The 14756-nt window shown below is 53.3% G+C and overlaps 5 protein-coding genes across 5 annotated transcripts; 2 read left to right on the forward strand and 3 right to left on the reverse strand.

The window, feature by feature from the left end:
• Positions 1–210: 210 nt before the first annotated feature.
• On the reverse strand, positions 211–663 carry CGCS363_v011128 (uncharacterized protein; the record flags this gene model as incomplete). Its single annotated transcript, XM_036642977.1, has 3 exons — positions 211–328; positions 443–516; positions 613–663. The coding sequence occupies 3 exons, from the start codon at positions 661–663 to the stop codon at positions 211–213; spliced, it is 243 nt and encodes an 80-aa protein (XP_036491572.1).
• Positions 664–2925: 2262 nt separating this feature from the next.
• CGCS363_v011129 (uncharacterized protein) lies at positions 2926–3756 on the forward strand (the record flags this gene model as incomplete). The annotated part of the gene is made up of 1 exon (XM_036642978.1): positions 2926–3756. The coding sequence occupies one exon, from the start codon at positions 2926–2928 to the stop codon at positions 3754–3756; it is 831 nt and encodes a 276-aa protein (XP_036491571.1).
• Positions 3757–7082: 3326 nt separating this feature from the next.
• cys-9 (Thioredoxin reductase) lies at positions 7083–8325 on the reverse strand (the record flags this gene model as incomplete). The annotated part of the gene is made up of 3 exons (XM_036642979.1): positions 7083–7165; positions 7267–8148; positions 8307–8325. The coding sequence occupies 3 exons, from the start codon at positions 8323–8325 to the stop codon at positions 7083–7085; spliced, it is 984 nt and encodes a 327-aa protein (XP_036491850.1).
• A 2686-nt stretch (positions 8326–11011) lies between these two features.
• Positions 11012–11788, reverse strand: CGCS363_v011131 (uncharacterized protein; the record flags this gene model as incomplete). Its single annotated transcript, XM_036642980.1, has 1 exon — positions 11012–11788. The coding sequence occupies one exon, from the start codon at positions 11786–11788 to the stop codon at positions 11012–11014; it is 777 nt and encodes a 258-aa protein (XP_036491851.1).
• A 1087-nt stretch (positions 11789–12875) lies between these two features.
• Positions 12876–14516, forward strand: UGT1 (UDP-glucuronosyltransferase 1-6; the record flags this gene model as incomplete). The annotated part of the gene is made up of 1 exon (XM_036642981.1): positions 12876–14516. The coding sequence occupies one exon, from the start codon at positions 12876–12878 to the stop codon at positions 14514–14516; it is 1641 nt and encodes a 546-aa protein (XP_036491852.1).
• Positions 14517–14756: the final 240 nt, after the last annotated feature.

Below are 14756 nucleotides of genomic sequence, written 5' to 3' on the forward strand. Positions count from 1 at the left end.
CCAACAAGTCAGCATTTCAGTCGTGTCAAGCCAAGGCAAGAAAAACCAAGAGGAAGAGTAAAAGAAACCCCCACGGCGGCAAACGGAAATAGCAAACCAACGCCCCCCTCTTCCCCCAATCCAAGGACCTCGCGCCCCTCCTGTGTGATCGGCCCCCCCGCAAAAAAAGAAATTCTTCAAGTGACAAGGCTCCGTTAGATAAGATCTCACTTACTTCTTTCCGTATCCGGAGCACGTCCGGTACCCACTGGCCGAGGTGAACGTCGACCCGCCGTTGCCGTCATATTTTCCCCCGTTGTTGGGATTGGCGTAATGGTAAGAGCCGTTTCTGCGCGAATTTTCTGCCCATCAGTCTTGGTTCATTGCTGCCTCGCCGTCTTCCTGGCCGGAAACCATGTTTTGTCGTGATGAGAGACAATTGAGCGGGAGGGAAGGCGCTTACATGCTGTTGGGATGGTGGTATCCGTCTTGTTTTGAAGAAGAGCCGCCGGCGTCGCGGGGGATATGTTGGCTGCCCTGTGTTCCTCTGGTTGTAAGCAAAAAAGAACCTCCAGCTTCCGAAGCTTCGGCATCGCGAGATTAGAGTTTCCGAGATGAGATTTCCGTTCTTACCTGGCTGGTGCTCCCCGAACTCTTGTAAGTGTACCCCTTGTTGCTTGGCATGTTGAACTCGTGTCGATATACTGGGTGGGGAGGGCTGGCGGCGGATCTTGATCCTTTTCGAACGCAGCTTCAATTCATCCAAAAATCGGAGAATACAATTCTTCAATGGAGCTTTCGTCGGGGTTGGCGTTTGTTCACGAGACAGACAGGGGGTGAGTTTGGCGTGTGAGAGAGGGGCAAAAACAGGTGAGGAAAAGGGGGATGGTAGGACACTTTAAAAAGGCACCAGAAGCAGGAGGCAGCTTTTAGCGGCCGGGTGGAGATGGGAAAGGTGAATTGAATGGTTCTCTCCAACCCACGACGAGTTATACACACCTACGAGAGAGTTTTACGGGCACATGGGCTGATCATGGCGATGCGTGTTTTGAAACGATACGCTTGCCTATTACCCCGCCCTTGGACGAGAGACATAAGGCACATAGCACGACACGGGCGTACACACACGCGCCCGCGCGCACACACACACACACACACCCTTCACACGCACACGGACGACTTTTCGGGCAGAGCTGCGTGTATTCTTTTTGGCAGTCTGGCCGTCAATGCCTTGGACGGGGGTTGGGTATGGATACACCAGCAATCACAACACCACATCAACGATGGGCCGACTGGGGAGGGAGGGACGCGGGGACCCAGAATGAAGCTAGCTGCCGGCAGCAAGGAACCACATCAGCAGCAGCAAGCAGCAGGAGCAGAAGCAGCCAAGCGGGCTGACGGGGGAAAGTGGGCAGGGCGAAGATGCGCGCCGCCGCCGCCTCGTGGGCCGAGCGAGGCGACAGACAAATAAGAGGCGAATGACATTCCGTAAAGCCATGCGCTGGCATTGCGTCTGGGCCTGACTTCGGGGGTATTTTTAAGCTCCATGTGGGGGTGCTGGGTGAGAGCTGCTGCTGTTTGCTGCCCGCTGTTGCTGATGGCAGCTGGTTTTTATGGGACGAAGCGAGCAGAAAGCCGTCCGAGGGGTGGGTAGGTAAGGTAGGCAGACAGAAGCAACAGGGACGCGCAGTGTTGGTGGTGGTGGTGGCTCTCGGATGTGGGCAAGGTTGGGACGACATGGCAACTTGGATTTTACGGCGACGACGGCGGTCCAGGGGTGCGCATTGGGGGCAAGGGAGGGAGGGTCAATGGTGAACGTGGGAAAAGCTTCACTACCACCCCCCCCTTCCTCCTGGTACCTGTCTGTCTGTCGCCGCCGCTGCCGATGATGGGTTCTTGGAGAACGCATGCTCCAATGGACGGCGCCCACATGCAGCGAGAACCGGGAACGCCCGGCCGGCCTTAGGTTGGGAAAAATGTCTCTCGATCAGAGGTGCGGGTGGTGGGATACGCAGCTTATATCTCCGAGGTCCCGGCTTCGGTGCCTCGGACCTGGCTCCGAGCGGGTAACATCTCATCTCATCAATCTTCGGGAATCTGGATCTTGGAAGGGATCTACACTCCGTTGCGTTGACAGCGTCCGCCCCCCTTTTTTTTCCCCGCTTATGCAAAAACATGAAAAAAAGCCAATTTTACGCTGTGACGCGCATTTCTCTGCATCGCACGCAAAACGCGTCAAAGTCATCACCAACACCTCAATTGCCGTCAATCACTATAGTCCCAGTAGTATTCAAACGTATAACTACACGATAGAGACATAAGGTGTGTATTTCATGCTTCCGTAGCAGTCAATCTACCCATCGAGGCATTGCCAACCCAGCTAGTCACCTCATCCCCATACCATTCGACCAACAAAAGGTCTATTTTCGTCATGAGAGATCAAGATGACATTTGCTGAGGAACAGAAGAAGAGACCTGCTGTATGACTTTATATATCTACTCAGCATACGGTTTGTATGGCTCTGAGTAATATATAAGCATACCAAGGGGCTTGATACGGTTCTTCAGAGCAAATGCTTTGGCAGTCAACAGGATTAATGACTCTCCTGATAGCTCAGCTTGTTCACGATATTGAGCAAGAGTCTACTGCTGTATAGATTGTGCCCTGTTACTTACAGTTTGCCGCTGGTCAGTACATGTCCGTGGTTTATTATATCAGATACATCGAGAAAGACGCCGGGCGACGACGACGATACAATGGCGCCCAGAATATCGAATCTACAGCTATCGACGATCGCGATGATACTGCCATTCGAAGACCAAAAGACCCACGAGCTGGCAAGTATCGTTGGCTGTACCGAACGAACGATTCGACGACATAGATCACGACGTAATATCACTGGCGAAGTGCAGAGATATAAGAGGTGCCGCCAGAGTCGACAAAAGATGGAAATATGGCATCGTACAGAGCTTCTTGAACTACTGCAGTACCGCAGCGATCTATCTCTTGAAGAGATGCAAGATTTCCTATTTGAAGCCTTCGAGATCCAGATCAGTCGTTCTGCAATCAGTCGACAGTTAAACTCAGCTGGCTGGACGAACAAGAAGTCCAAGATTATTGCTGCTCAGCGAAGTGACGAACTACGATACGAGTACTTGTACCGTATACGACGATATCGCCCCGACCAGCTGGTATTCGTCGACGAATCCGGCGTCAATAAGGATACTGGGATACGGAGGACTGGATGGGCGCCGAAAGGGCTTGCTGCGTTTCGAACTGCAGAGATTGATCGGTTTCAGAACTCTCGCGTACAGATCCTGCCAGCCCTCACGTTGAGCGGTATCCTACACTTGACTACGTATTATGGTACGACTGACGGCGATGGGTTCTTTCGTTGGCTACAGGAGTGCCTTATCCCGAAATGTGGGCGTTTTCCAGAGCCAAACTCTGTCATCGTTATGGATAACCTCTCCTGCCATCGTATACCTGAAATCGAGGGTTTATGCCGGGTATCAGGTGTCCATCTCGAGTTTCTGCCTCCGTATTCACCAGACTTCAACCCCATCGAAGAGTACTTCGGCGATCTAAAGCGATACATCAGGAAGACGTATTCGAAGTGGAACAACGATGAGAATGACACTCGGGATTTCATGGAATATCTACGTGACTGCGCTATGGAGATTGGGTATCGTCTACCCCAGATCGAGGGCCATTTCCGCCATTCGTTCGTCAACTTTGATGGGACAGAGCATATATTTGACGATATCGAACTATAAAAGGGAGGATTTGCTGCCAATATTGAACATCAGCAAGCAATCCAAATTTTCATCGTGCGTTCGCGCGCAATAGATCTTAATCGTGTCGTCATATGATGGTCAATCATCAAATCCATGATTGTAGCCAACAAGATTGCCAAAAGGTTAGCCACAAGCGCACCAGAACACAAAAAATATACCGTCGTCCATTGTTTTCGTCGGTAGCTACGTATACATATCAATTTTGCCTGTATAACGGCTGAAACGCGTTGTTGATGCTTGTGACGATGATTTGTGATGATGACACGTCATCACGATCAGAGACTTCAACCATAGTCAGAGACTTCAACTGCCCCTAACCAGTATCGGGATGGACCGAAGTGTATTGTTTGCAGATCCAAAATAACAGTAATTCTATTGCTTTTATACGTATAGAGCGGCAGTGTTGAATCTACGGCTATGGGTAGACTTTTCCGTGGTTGAACACGTCATGCAAAAAAATCGCGCATACAGTCAAACTTCACACCACTCTTGCTGTATCACTCTTCTTCGTTATCCTCCTCCGAGTAATACGTCTCTGTTGACGACGTATCACTCGAGATTTCAATCTGATTGTCCTCATCGCCTTGCTCGATTTCGTCTTGTTCGATCTGTAACTGCGTGGGCAGCATCTGCGACGCTGACAGCAGTGGTGACGAAACGAAACCAAAGAGTTCCGAAACGCCTACAAAGTTAGCCATATTCGACAGTAAACAGCTCTATATACACTCACCACGTCGACCAACTTCAACTGGCGTACCACGGATCTCTTGCTCGATGGATTGACGTGGCACTAGGGCGTCGATATGTCGGGATGACCCCAACTCGCCTGAAACTAGCGCCGCAGAGTTTTCAACTGGCGCCGCCGCCGTCCCTCCTGGCAATCCAGCGTATATTCTTGTATAAACATCTCCTTCTGACTCTCGATGGTTTGAATGAAGTTCAGAGTGAGATACCACGTCGGAGAGGGCGTCAGACTGCCCTCCGTAGTAGGCGCTGTTGTCTATGAAGGATTTGATCGAGTTCCTGACATCTTCGGTAAGATCTTGAGTAAAACCCTGTTCAGTAAACCAAATATCTGGTAACTTGCGAATTGCCCGCAAGCTACTGTCTACTGATCGCAGTTTCTGTAGCTTCTTTCTGAACCCTTCGTCGACGTTATATCGCTTGCCGCGGACGGATATAAACCACTTGATGAAGCTGGCCACTTGATCTAGAGCTTTTCGAGGCGAATCCGGTACCACTGGCGAGGACGAACGAATCGGGAGTGCGATACTTGGTTGACGAGTGCTTGGAAGGTTCAATGGCGGAAGAGTTGGCAACGAATACTGTGAGATGTTCGCATATGGCCAATATGCCGGCGGCGGCGGCGCCGGCGGCGGCAGCTGTACGTATGGGTTAGGATATTGAAGATGACGATCTGGCGCCCCCGCGTTGCCGTATATATTGACGATGGCGTTGCTGTTGGCGTTGGTTAGGCCAGATCTTGACCCTGATGATGGAAGTGCGGCATTTTCAGCCTTCTCTTCCGTCATCACTGTCGTCTCCTGGTTATCATCAACCTCCACGATATTCTTACTTCTCTTGCCCTGGCGTTTCTGATCCTCTATAAACTGGTCGTGAAGAATCTCACCAAGCAGTTCTTTAGGTGGTTCCATATTGTCAACGCCAGCCTGTCCAGTCATAATAGCCTTCGCCCACTTCTCTATATGGTGAGATTTGATCTTGTAGTGCTTCTGGCCTAGTATATAGCACCAGTTGAACTTCTCGTCGCCCGAACTATTCTTACATCTCTGGTACTCTGGGCAGATGTGCGTACGGAGAAGTTGTCTGTGCATACCCTCCTTCCGACGCTCGACGTTTGCAGGATCGTTAGCCTCACGATCGATCGCCTCTTGCATGCCGGCTGAAACGCCTGCTCGGCCACCTTTTCGAGGCGTTCGTACGCCAGTCACTATACCACCAGAGATTGGTACGGCGCTGTATTGCCACTTGACGGTGAGGTGGACTTCACCCCTCTCTTCAGCTTGTTCAAGAGAGGGGACAATATCAACCCATGGAATACTTGGCCAAGTGACCCCTCCAGTAGACGGATAGACCCGAGTGAAGATTGGTGTTGGTTTAGATGCGTTGGTGGGCTTCCTCCAAGCAACGACAACAGCGATATTGGCCTTCTTCACAATATACGAGTGAGCCACTTCTGCCTCAAGTTGGGCGCCGCTGTCTGCCTCCCAGTCTCTACTATTCGCATCTAATACAGGAGCAATACTGAATCTGTTATACGCGATGCTCTCGATGGTTAGATCGAGAACAGGTAAACCGTTACCCTTGAGCGCTGGGCCACGGGTAACCTGGATTTGTAGCAGAGTTGGTTCCTCGTTACCCATATCGTCCTCCTCTTCAAATACATCGTGGAACGACATAAACGTATCATCAGCGCTATGGCGAGGGGCCGTAGGCGTATCGTCCGCAAATCGAGTGGTTTGACGAGGGGTTGGGTTAACTGGGGTCGAGTCTGGTCGAAACGGTGGCATCGACGAAGGCAGAGTACTTCGGAGCCGGATCGTATGCGGCGGATCCTTCTTTCGCTTCCTCTGCGTTGTCGTTGCTTTTTGGCGAGAGGACGCTTTTGGAGCTCTTCGTGATGACGGAGGGGCTATAAGTACACGCTTTCTTCGCGATGTAGACTCAGCCGCCACCAAATCATTAGTCTCGGGTCCAGCCTCGGCGACGATAACCTCCTCGGCGGCCTCCTCGGCGGCCTCTTCGGCGGCGGCAGCCCGGCGAGCCCTCTCGGCGGGCGTAACGATCCTGATCGACGGCGAGGCAGAGCGTTGAGGAGGATCTCTGGCGGCGTCCTGTGCCAGTTGTTGTATACGTCGTTGTTTCCGCGTACCGTTGGCGATGGGTGACGGACGATGCCCAGAAGGGTCATCATCCGCCTGCCGAGCCGCGCGGCGGCGTTTAGGAGGCATCACGATGCCCTCAGATAATGAGATTCAATAGAAATAGATCAATTGAAGCCATCAGAATAGGTCAATTGCCGTACTACGAATATCTACGTGGCGTTGGGCAAATTTTCATGTATATACAGGGATTATGCGTGCGTAATTTCGGCAAAAAGGGGGGGCGGACGCTGTCAACGCAACGGAGTGTAGAATGTCACCCCTTTTCTTTCCAATCTCGGTTACGCGTGAAATCATAAAAGTCTATTTCTTCTTTTTTTACCTCCTATTTGTCTAAAATGGTCTAAGAGGCTCTAGTGGGATATGTGCAGAGAGTGGCTCTCAAAGATGATGATGACCAAGTCATTGCTTGTTGTCCTTGACGTCACCGTCCTCGAGCTCGGCGATGAACTTCTCGGCGTCCAGGGCGGCCATGCAGCCGGAGCCTAAAAGCGATATCAACGTCAGCAAATGTCGGGGTTCCACAACATACGCGGCCTAACAACAGCCAATGGCTTCGCGGGGGGGGAGGGACGGGAATGCTCACCTGCACTGGTAATGGCCTGTCTGTATCTCTTATCCTGGACATCACCGGCGGCGAAGACACCCTCGACGCTGGTCAGGGGGGTGCCGGGCTTCGTGACGATGTAGCCCTCGGCGTCGGTCTCGAGCTGGCCCTTGACGAGGGTGGTGGCGGGCTCGTGGCCGATGGCGTAGAACAGGCCGTTGGCCTCGACCTCCTCCTCCTTGCCGGTGACGGTGTCCTTGACGACGAGGTGGCTCATGAGGCCGTCGGCGCCGCCCTTGATCTCGGAGCCGACGGAGTTCCAGCGGACGGTGACCTTGGGGTGGGCCAGCAGGCGCTTGGCCATGATCTGGGAGGCGCGGAGGACGTCGCGGCGGACGAGGACGGTGACGTGGCTGGCGTACTTTGTGAGGAACATGGCCTCCTCGGCGGCGGAGTCGCCGCCGCCGATGACGAAGAGGGGCTTGTTGCGGAAGATGGGGACGGCACCGTCGCAGACGGCGCAGGCGGAGACGCCGTTCTGCCAGTACTTGTCCTCGCCGGGCAGGTTGAGGCGGCGGGCGGAGGCGCCGGTGGCCAGGATGATGGCGTCGGCGGTGTGGGTCTCGTCGGGGGAGAACTCGGTCGAGTACTTGAAGGGGCGGGAGGAGAGGTCGAGGTTGGCGACGGTGTCGGTGATGATCTCGGTGCCGAAGCGGGCGGACTGGGCCTTCATCTTCTCCATGAGCTCGCCGCCCATGACGCCCTCGGGGAAGCCGGGGAAGTTCTCGACGTCGGTGGTCGTAGTGAGCTGGCCGCCGGCGGCGATGCCGTTGGCCATGAAGCCCTCGTAGAGGACGGGCTTGAGCTCGGCGCGCGCCAGGTAGACGGCGGCGGTGTGGGCGGCAGGGCCGGAGCCGATGACTGCGCGGAGGAGGGCATTGTCAGCTCATGGGGGCTTTGCATTGAGGGTAGCAGGCAAGCAGGGAAGCAGTGAAGCCATCGTGAGTCGATGTGAGGGGGAAAGGTGAGGGGCCGTAGAGGTAACGGTAGCAGCGGTAGCGGCGGTGGTGACGACTTACTGACGACCTTGGAATGCATGCTGCGGGCTGTTGTTCTAAAATCAACGGGTTTGGCGGTGTTCTTTTTCAGGGTGGTAGTGGCTGCTGCAAAAGACAGGCCGGTCGCGCTGGAGCGAAGAAGTGTTCGTCTGAGGGTTGAAGAGAACAGTTTGGCGGTGATATGCGCGTTCGGAACACGCAGTATCCTCTCCAAAATGGCGGGGTATCTTTAAAAAGGAAAAAAGAGACGCAGTGCGAAGGGGGGGTCGCCTCAGGGAGGGGCGTCCTCGGGGAGTGGAGGGGCAACGCAACGAAACACCAGGCGGGTTCTGCTTCTGCTCTCTCTCCCAATCAGCTCCTTGCAAAGCTGCAACTCGTGGCTATCGTTGACGATATCTGCTCGCTGCTACGCACTATCTACCAGAGTCAAAGACGGCGTCTGACTGGACGGCGACTGCTTCCAAGTGGGAATCGCAGCGCAAGGCTAGGACGGTTGGAGCTGTGCTGCAGTTGGATTTCTAATGGTTGCCGGGATTTGGCCCTGCGATGGTGGATTCCAGAATTTTTCGGGCGGCGGCGCGACTCAGGGTTCTCTAGCGGACGGCCACCCAGAAATGCGCAATCGGAGCGCCGGCTGCGCTGGATTACTTAAGCGCCGAGTCTCCGGGCGGCCACGCCAAGTCACACCCCACTTACCGAGGCTCGCCCGAGTGACATAACTCCGAGCGGAACGCATGCTTTTTTCGAATTCCGGTCTCGGGGCCGACTTTCCGCAAGGGTTCTCACCATGCGGTTGACGCATTTCCATCTTATCAATCAAAGATCTCTATTTGGAATTCTCGTCTGCTGACGTCAATGAAGCCTCGTCAGGTTGATGTTCTGGACTGGCCAAGGCCGTTGTCGGTGGATCCGGATGATGCGATTCTGTGTGGTGCAACAACATTTGATGACTCTTCGTGAGCATGATTATTGAGCAATGCCAACGATTTGGAATTATCATTCACACCAAACGAACTGCCTGATCTTCTTATGCGACAGCGACTTCTCTTATAAGACCGTTACAACTTTGCTGTTGTCGTCGCCCCTGTTGTCGTCGTCCATCTGTGTGCGACCTTGACCGCATTCTTGTGCACGGAAAAGACAGCGACACATACACGAGAAACATGACAACTTCTCACTGAAAGCAAGAGTCACTCTTGTAAGAGTTCTGCTTGTTGTTTCACAGATTGCACTACAATCCAAACAACAGTTCGGCGTTCGGCGCGGCATTACCACCTACCTGGGCGCCTTTACCTCGCAGCCGAGACATCAAATCACAATCCTCGATAGTCTAGTGGTGAGGATATCGGCTTGTCATTTAACGATTCGCCGGGGACCGGGGTTCAATTCCCCGTCGAGGAGTCAAAAGAGTCTGAATCTGGCTCGAATCAATTTTTGCTGGTTTCTTTTTGGATAGTGTGGGCGAGTTGCGGAGTCGCGCGCTTCCCGCCCTTGTCCAGATCCACTCATGCAGATCCGGGATCACGGTGGCCAGTGGGGATCTTTGGGCCGGCCGTATCCGGTAAGAGTCTTTGCGACTAGACTTGCTAATAATTGAGCGGTCCTAAGTGATGAGTTATGTATGAATTTGTTGTAATGCGACTTTGCTGTCGGGTGTCTTTCAAATATAGAAAGTCAAGATATGACTTCTGGAAAATGGGGTAATTTGTACCATGGTTTGCTGTATTACATACAAGCACAGCCCAATGGCGCTCTCCCTGTGGTTGCGCAAGCGGCTTCTCATCGATCAGTGGATGTTCAGTGTTTTAAACCCTACAACTGTACGTTCGAAAACAGCAGCGCTTGCCCCATCCTCGCGTAACGTCTCGCAGATGCCATGTTTGTCAACAAGAAGTCAAATGATCAGATGTTATACATAGAGTAGAATCGATCGAGTGTTCCGAGTCCTTGCGAGTGGGGAGGATGCAGGAATAACGGTTGTGATAATGAAACATAAATTGCTGCCATTGGAGTAGCTACACAAGCTGAGAGGTTTCATAGCTATCCAAGGTGGTAGCTGCGAAGCTCGTGAACTGTTTTTCGAAGGCGGGTGGAAACCCTTCTGCCTCAACAATATAAGTACATCAGAGCCGATGTACAACACACAGCTCCAGTAATCTCTTTGCTCGGCAAGACTTTTGGTATCCGGGCGGATAGTGAAGATAGAACAGACCAGTAATAAGTAAGAAGATGGCGAAGATGAAGACAACGAAGATGGGTAGACGACGACGACTATGAAAACGACAATCACAATAATGATAGGGATAATATTAGATAAATCGTCTTCTGATATAACACATAGTATTCCGCCTGCTGGATGTGTTCATCCGAATAGCAAAATTCCAGAATACTTCAGAGACCTAAGCATATTGCACAACGAATCATCTTGTTCAGAGTACAGAAAGCTCATTCCATGGGAATCCACAGCCGTTCTTACACCTCGCAGCACGCAGTAGCGGCCAGAGTCTGAGAGGGTTTCCGCACACACACTCTCTCTCTTTTGTGCTGTGCATCCGAAAGCCAGCCGTAGTCCCGCCCAGTGAGGCAGATCCAGCGCACGAAATCTAGACGCGAAAAAGAACCATAAAACTGAATACAGCAGAAGAAGAGATTCCTGCGACAAGTTTATTCGAGGAAGGGAAAGCGCGTTGCTGGGTTGCAGAAGAAACCAGATCAGACATACCACATCAGTCCAGTCCAGCCATTAAATTGTCGCCACCTGCCTTGGTGATGTGCCCCTGAACAAAGCGAATCTTTTCAGAATACTGATCCATGATGGCAGGTAACAGCCCTTGAGCTCCCTTGGCAGCATCCATCCTCGGAAACGAATCCAAGCCCAGTTCGACAGCTTTCCGCATCGAGTCCAGCTGGTCCTGGAGCGCTGTCAGGAGAATGTAGATGCACACTGGATTCGCGAGATTATTCACAGCTGCAATGTCAGGCGCGGCGGCCGGCGTGAAGCCGAGCTCCTTCATGCTGGCGTTCGACAGCAGCGCTGGGTTGATTGCGCATACGCCAGCCTCGCCAGATACCGAGCAATCTGATTCCGACGGCCGCTTCTTCAGAGATGGGAACGCCAGCTCAAGAATGTCGACAAAGACCTCTAGGACCAGCGTGGCCGGCGACACAACCATCATCAGAGCCGTCTCGTCTGACATGGAGTCTAGCATGGGTTTGCGAAAGGCGAATTTGGCGCCGCCCATCATCAGCCAGGCGTTGAACTTTGTCACCTTCTGGGTGATGTGCAGCATCTCCTGGATGGCGTTGGAGGCATCGGTCCCAGGATGCCGAGAGAACACGGCGGCATGCTCCCTCCTCTTTGCGACGAGCTGCTGCTGGAACGCCGACAGCTGCTCGAGCCTCTTGAGGACGATGACTTCCGGCTTGGCGGCCTTCTTCAGTTCGTCAAAGTCATGTTGCAGGGGACAGTCTGCCGACGGGAAGCAGACGATGCCCATGTCCATGCCGTCCCATGCTTCCCAGGGGATCGGTGTTTCTTCCAACGTAGACGGCAGAGCCTGTGAAACTAGATCGGTATGCTGTGATGGAGTGTCTGAGGATAAGGTCGATGGTGGTGTCAGAATTGGCCCAGCTCCCGGACGGGTCTGCACAGGGGGCTTCTTCGGTGGTCTGCCTGTCTTCAGCGCGGGACTGAAGACGCATGCGACGCCCTCGCGGCTGCATTTCTGACATGGCCCATCGCCCTCTTCCGGACCTCGCAGACAGCGGATCTTCTTAAAGTGGCACGCATCGCAGGCCTGGCGGATCCCTGTGAACGGTCCTCGACTTGATTTGGTCATCGATACAGATATAGAGAGCTGAGGTTGCGATCGTTGAGTTTGGATGACATGTTGGGAACGTGACCAGGGTCCAAGAAATCGTCTTACTGTGCCGTCTCCAGTCTTACGGATACCTCGATTGGTGAATGGTCAGAAACGTGGGAGCAGGCAGACGACGAAGGATCCGGATCCTTGACGGCGTCGTAGGAGAATCAACATGTGAACAGCTGATACCAGCTGTAGCCCTTGGCGATTCCGTCCGAGTTGACGCTCAGAGCTTCTGCCTGTTCATCTTACGATGTTGCTTTCTTTTTCACTCGAGGCTGGAATTTCGGAATTCTTTTGGTGTCTACAAGGAGGAGTAAGCTCGCCATAGCTGATCTGATGTTCGTTTAGATGCTGTAATTAGAGAGTAAGCTTTGAAAAAACGAGAAACAGTCATTGAGCAATCAGCTATCCCCAACACTTGGGTTTTCAAGACACGGATCAAGAGTCGCGAAGGGTTTTGCCCATTTCACGAAGTCATCGGGCTTTTTATAATTGTTGCTATGGCTCGGGAACTACCCGTTCAAATACCCATAGGAGGCGCGTCACGGCAAACTGAGCCCTGTTGCCTGCATGAGAATGTCACTCCACCAACCTGCCGAAACCCGCCGAGATGGTGCAACCCGCCGAGCCGCCCTAGAAAAGGGATCAATTGTCCCATTTTCTCGCCTATCTCTCATATTCAGCTAGCTCAGAAATGATGTGAAACATCTGGTCAAGAACTATGATGGCTACTACCTCAGAAATCTTCCACAAACGCAGGATCCTCCTCGTCTCAACCGTCGGCGGCTTCACCCACGCCGCCCCGGTTCTCGAAGTCGGCGCGGTCCTTGCGGCACGCGGCCACGAGGTCCATTTCGGCACCAACACGGGTCAAGAACATTGGGCTTCCGCCTACCCATCCATCAGTCGCGTGTATAGCTTCGGTCCCGCCCTCCCGGACGATGAGGCGGAGCAGCATTACACCCGCATGAGACAGTGGCGGCCCAGCGATGGTGTCGGCTCGATCATGCAGTCCAAGTACCTCTTCGATTCGTATTGGCCGGACACCTATTTCCACCTACGCGAGCTGGTGCTGGATTCGGATACTCGGCCAGACATGATCATTGCCGACTTCTTCGTTGATGCTGCCGCCAAAGATATGATGATCGAGCTTGGCGTGCCCATTGCCATCATGTGGCCGCAGATGCCCTACCTCCTGGCCCCAGTGAGCTATATACCCGGTCAGCCAGGCTTCCAAGTCGACTTTACACCGACGTCAGAGAGAGCATCCATCTGGTCGCGCATCAGAAACGAAATGGTGTTGTTCTGGGCTCTGCCGCATATCATGGGGTGGACGGGGTGGTTCAAGAAATTGAGGAAGCGGCAGGACGTCCATCACGCGTTGCCGGTGGCCACAAAGCCGAATCACCTCGTCCTCATCAACTCGTTCTTCGGCCTTGAGCCTCCCAAGGACTTGCCGCCTCTGATGGTTCCGGTTGGCCCGATACTCAGCGATGAGTTTGCCGAGCTCGACGATATGTATCTGGATTTCCTCGAGTCTCACGATAAGACCGTGTACATAGCTCTTGGCACCCACATCGTCCTCCCTGACGTGGACTTGGCCAAGCTGATTCGTGGTCTCGTCATGTCATTGGATATGGGGCACATCAACGGCGTGATATGGTCCATGCCAGCAGCCGCCAAGAGACGTGCCGATACGACGGCCTCTTTTGAGAGGAAGGGTGGGTCAAATATGACAGTCGGGGATATTCTCAACGGAAGTCACTCTGAATTTCTCGTCACAAGCTTTGCGCCGCAGCGAGCCATACTAGAGCATACCAGTACCAGGGTCTACCTCACCCATGGAGGTGGCTCCAGCGCGAATGAAGCCCTATTCCATGGGACACCCGTTCTTGTCATGGGCTACTTCTTCGACCAGCTCGCCAACAGCGCGCGCTTAGTCGAGGCGGGAGTCGGTCTGGCCATGGACAAGTTTGACTTCACGCCCGAGGGGATGGCCAGCCGGATTTGTACCATTGTAGTCGACCCCGAAGGCAAGATTTCCAGAAACGTTGAGCGCATGAAGAGGATTGCGCGTGTCGCTTCGCGGAGGAAGCACTTCGCTGCTGACATGGTGGAGGAGGTCATCCACGACCACGAGCTACGCTTCAGACGTGGGCAAGAGCTCCGGCCCATGCATCTCCAGACCGCGGATATGAGAATGCCAATTTGGAAGGCGAGGAATTGGGACCTGTGGGCTACCTCGCTGCTGTCTGCAACGATAGCTGGCACAGCCTTGTTCCTGGGTGTGGGATACATCAGGCGGCTTGACTCTAAGAGCTTCAGCCAGGTTATGGAGATGCTGCGAAAGCTCAAGGGGAGGTGATAGGATATCTGGACTTGTAGCACCCAATTGATTTCATGAAACCCGATCAGCTAGACGAGGTTGGTGAGACGATCCTTCTCATGCACAAGGCTCAATTGGCCGTTGATATGGCGGAATACACGTCTGACGTGTGCAATCTCTGCGTATCGCAGGGGTATTTACAAGCCATTGTTATCTGAAATGGCAGAAGTCCCATTCCGAAGTTGCCAATCATAAGCGCTAAGTATGTAAGCTTGGGAT

Source organism: Colletotrichum siamense, assembly GCF_013390195.1.
Source record: "Colletotrichum siamense strain Cg363 chromosome Unknown KSG_Cg363_contig07, whole genome shotgun sequence".
Lineage (NCBI taxonomy): Eukaryota > Fungi > Ascomycota > Sordariomycetes > Glomerellales > Glomerellaceae > Colletotrichum > Colletotrichum siamense.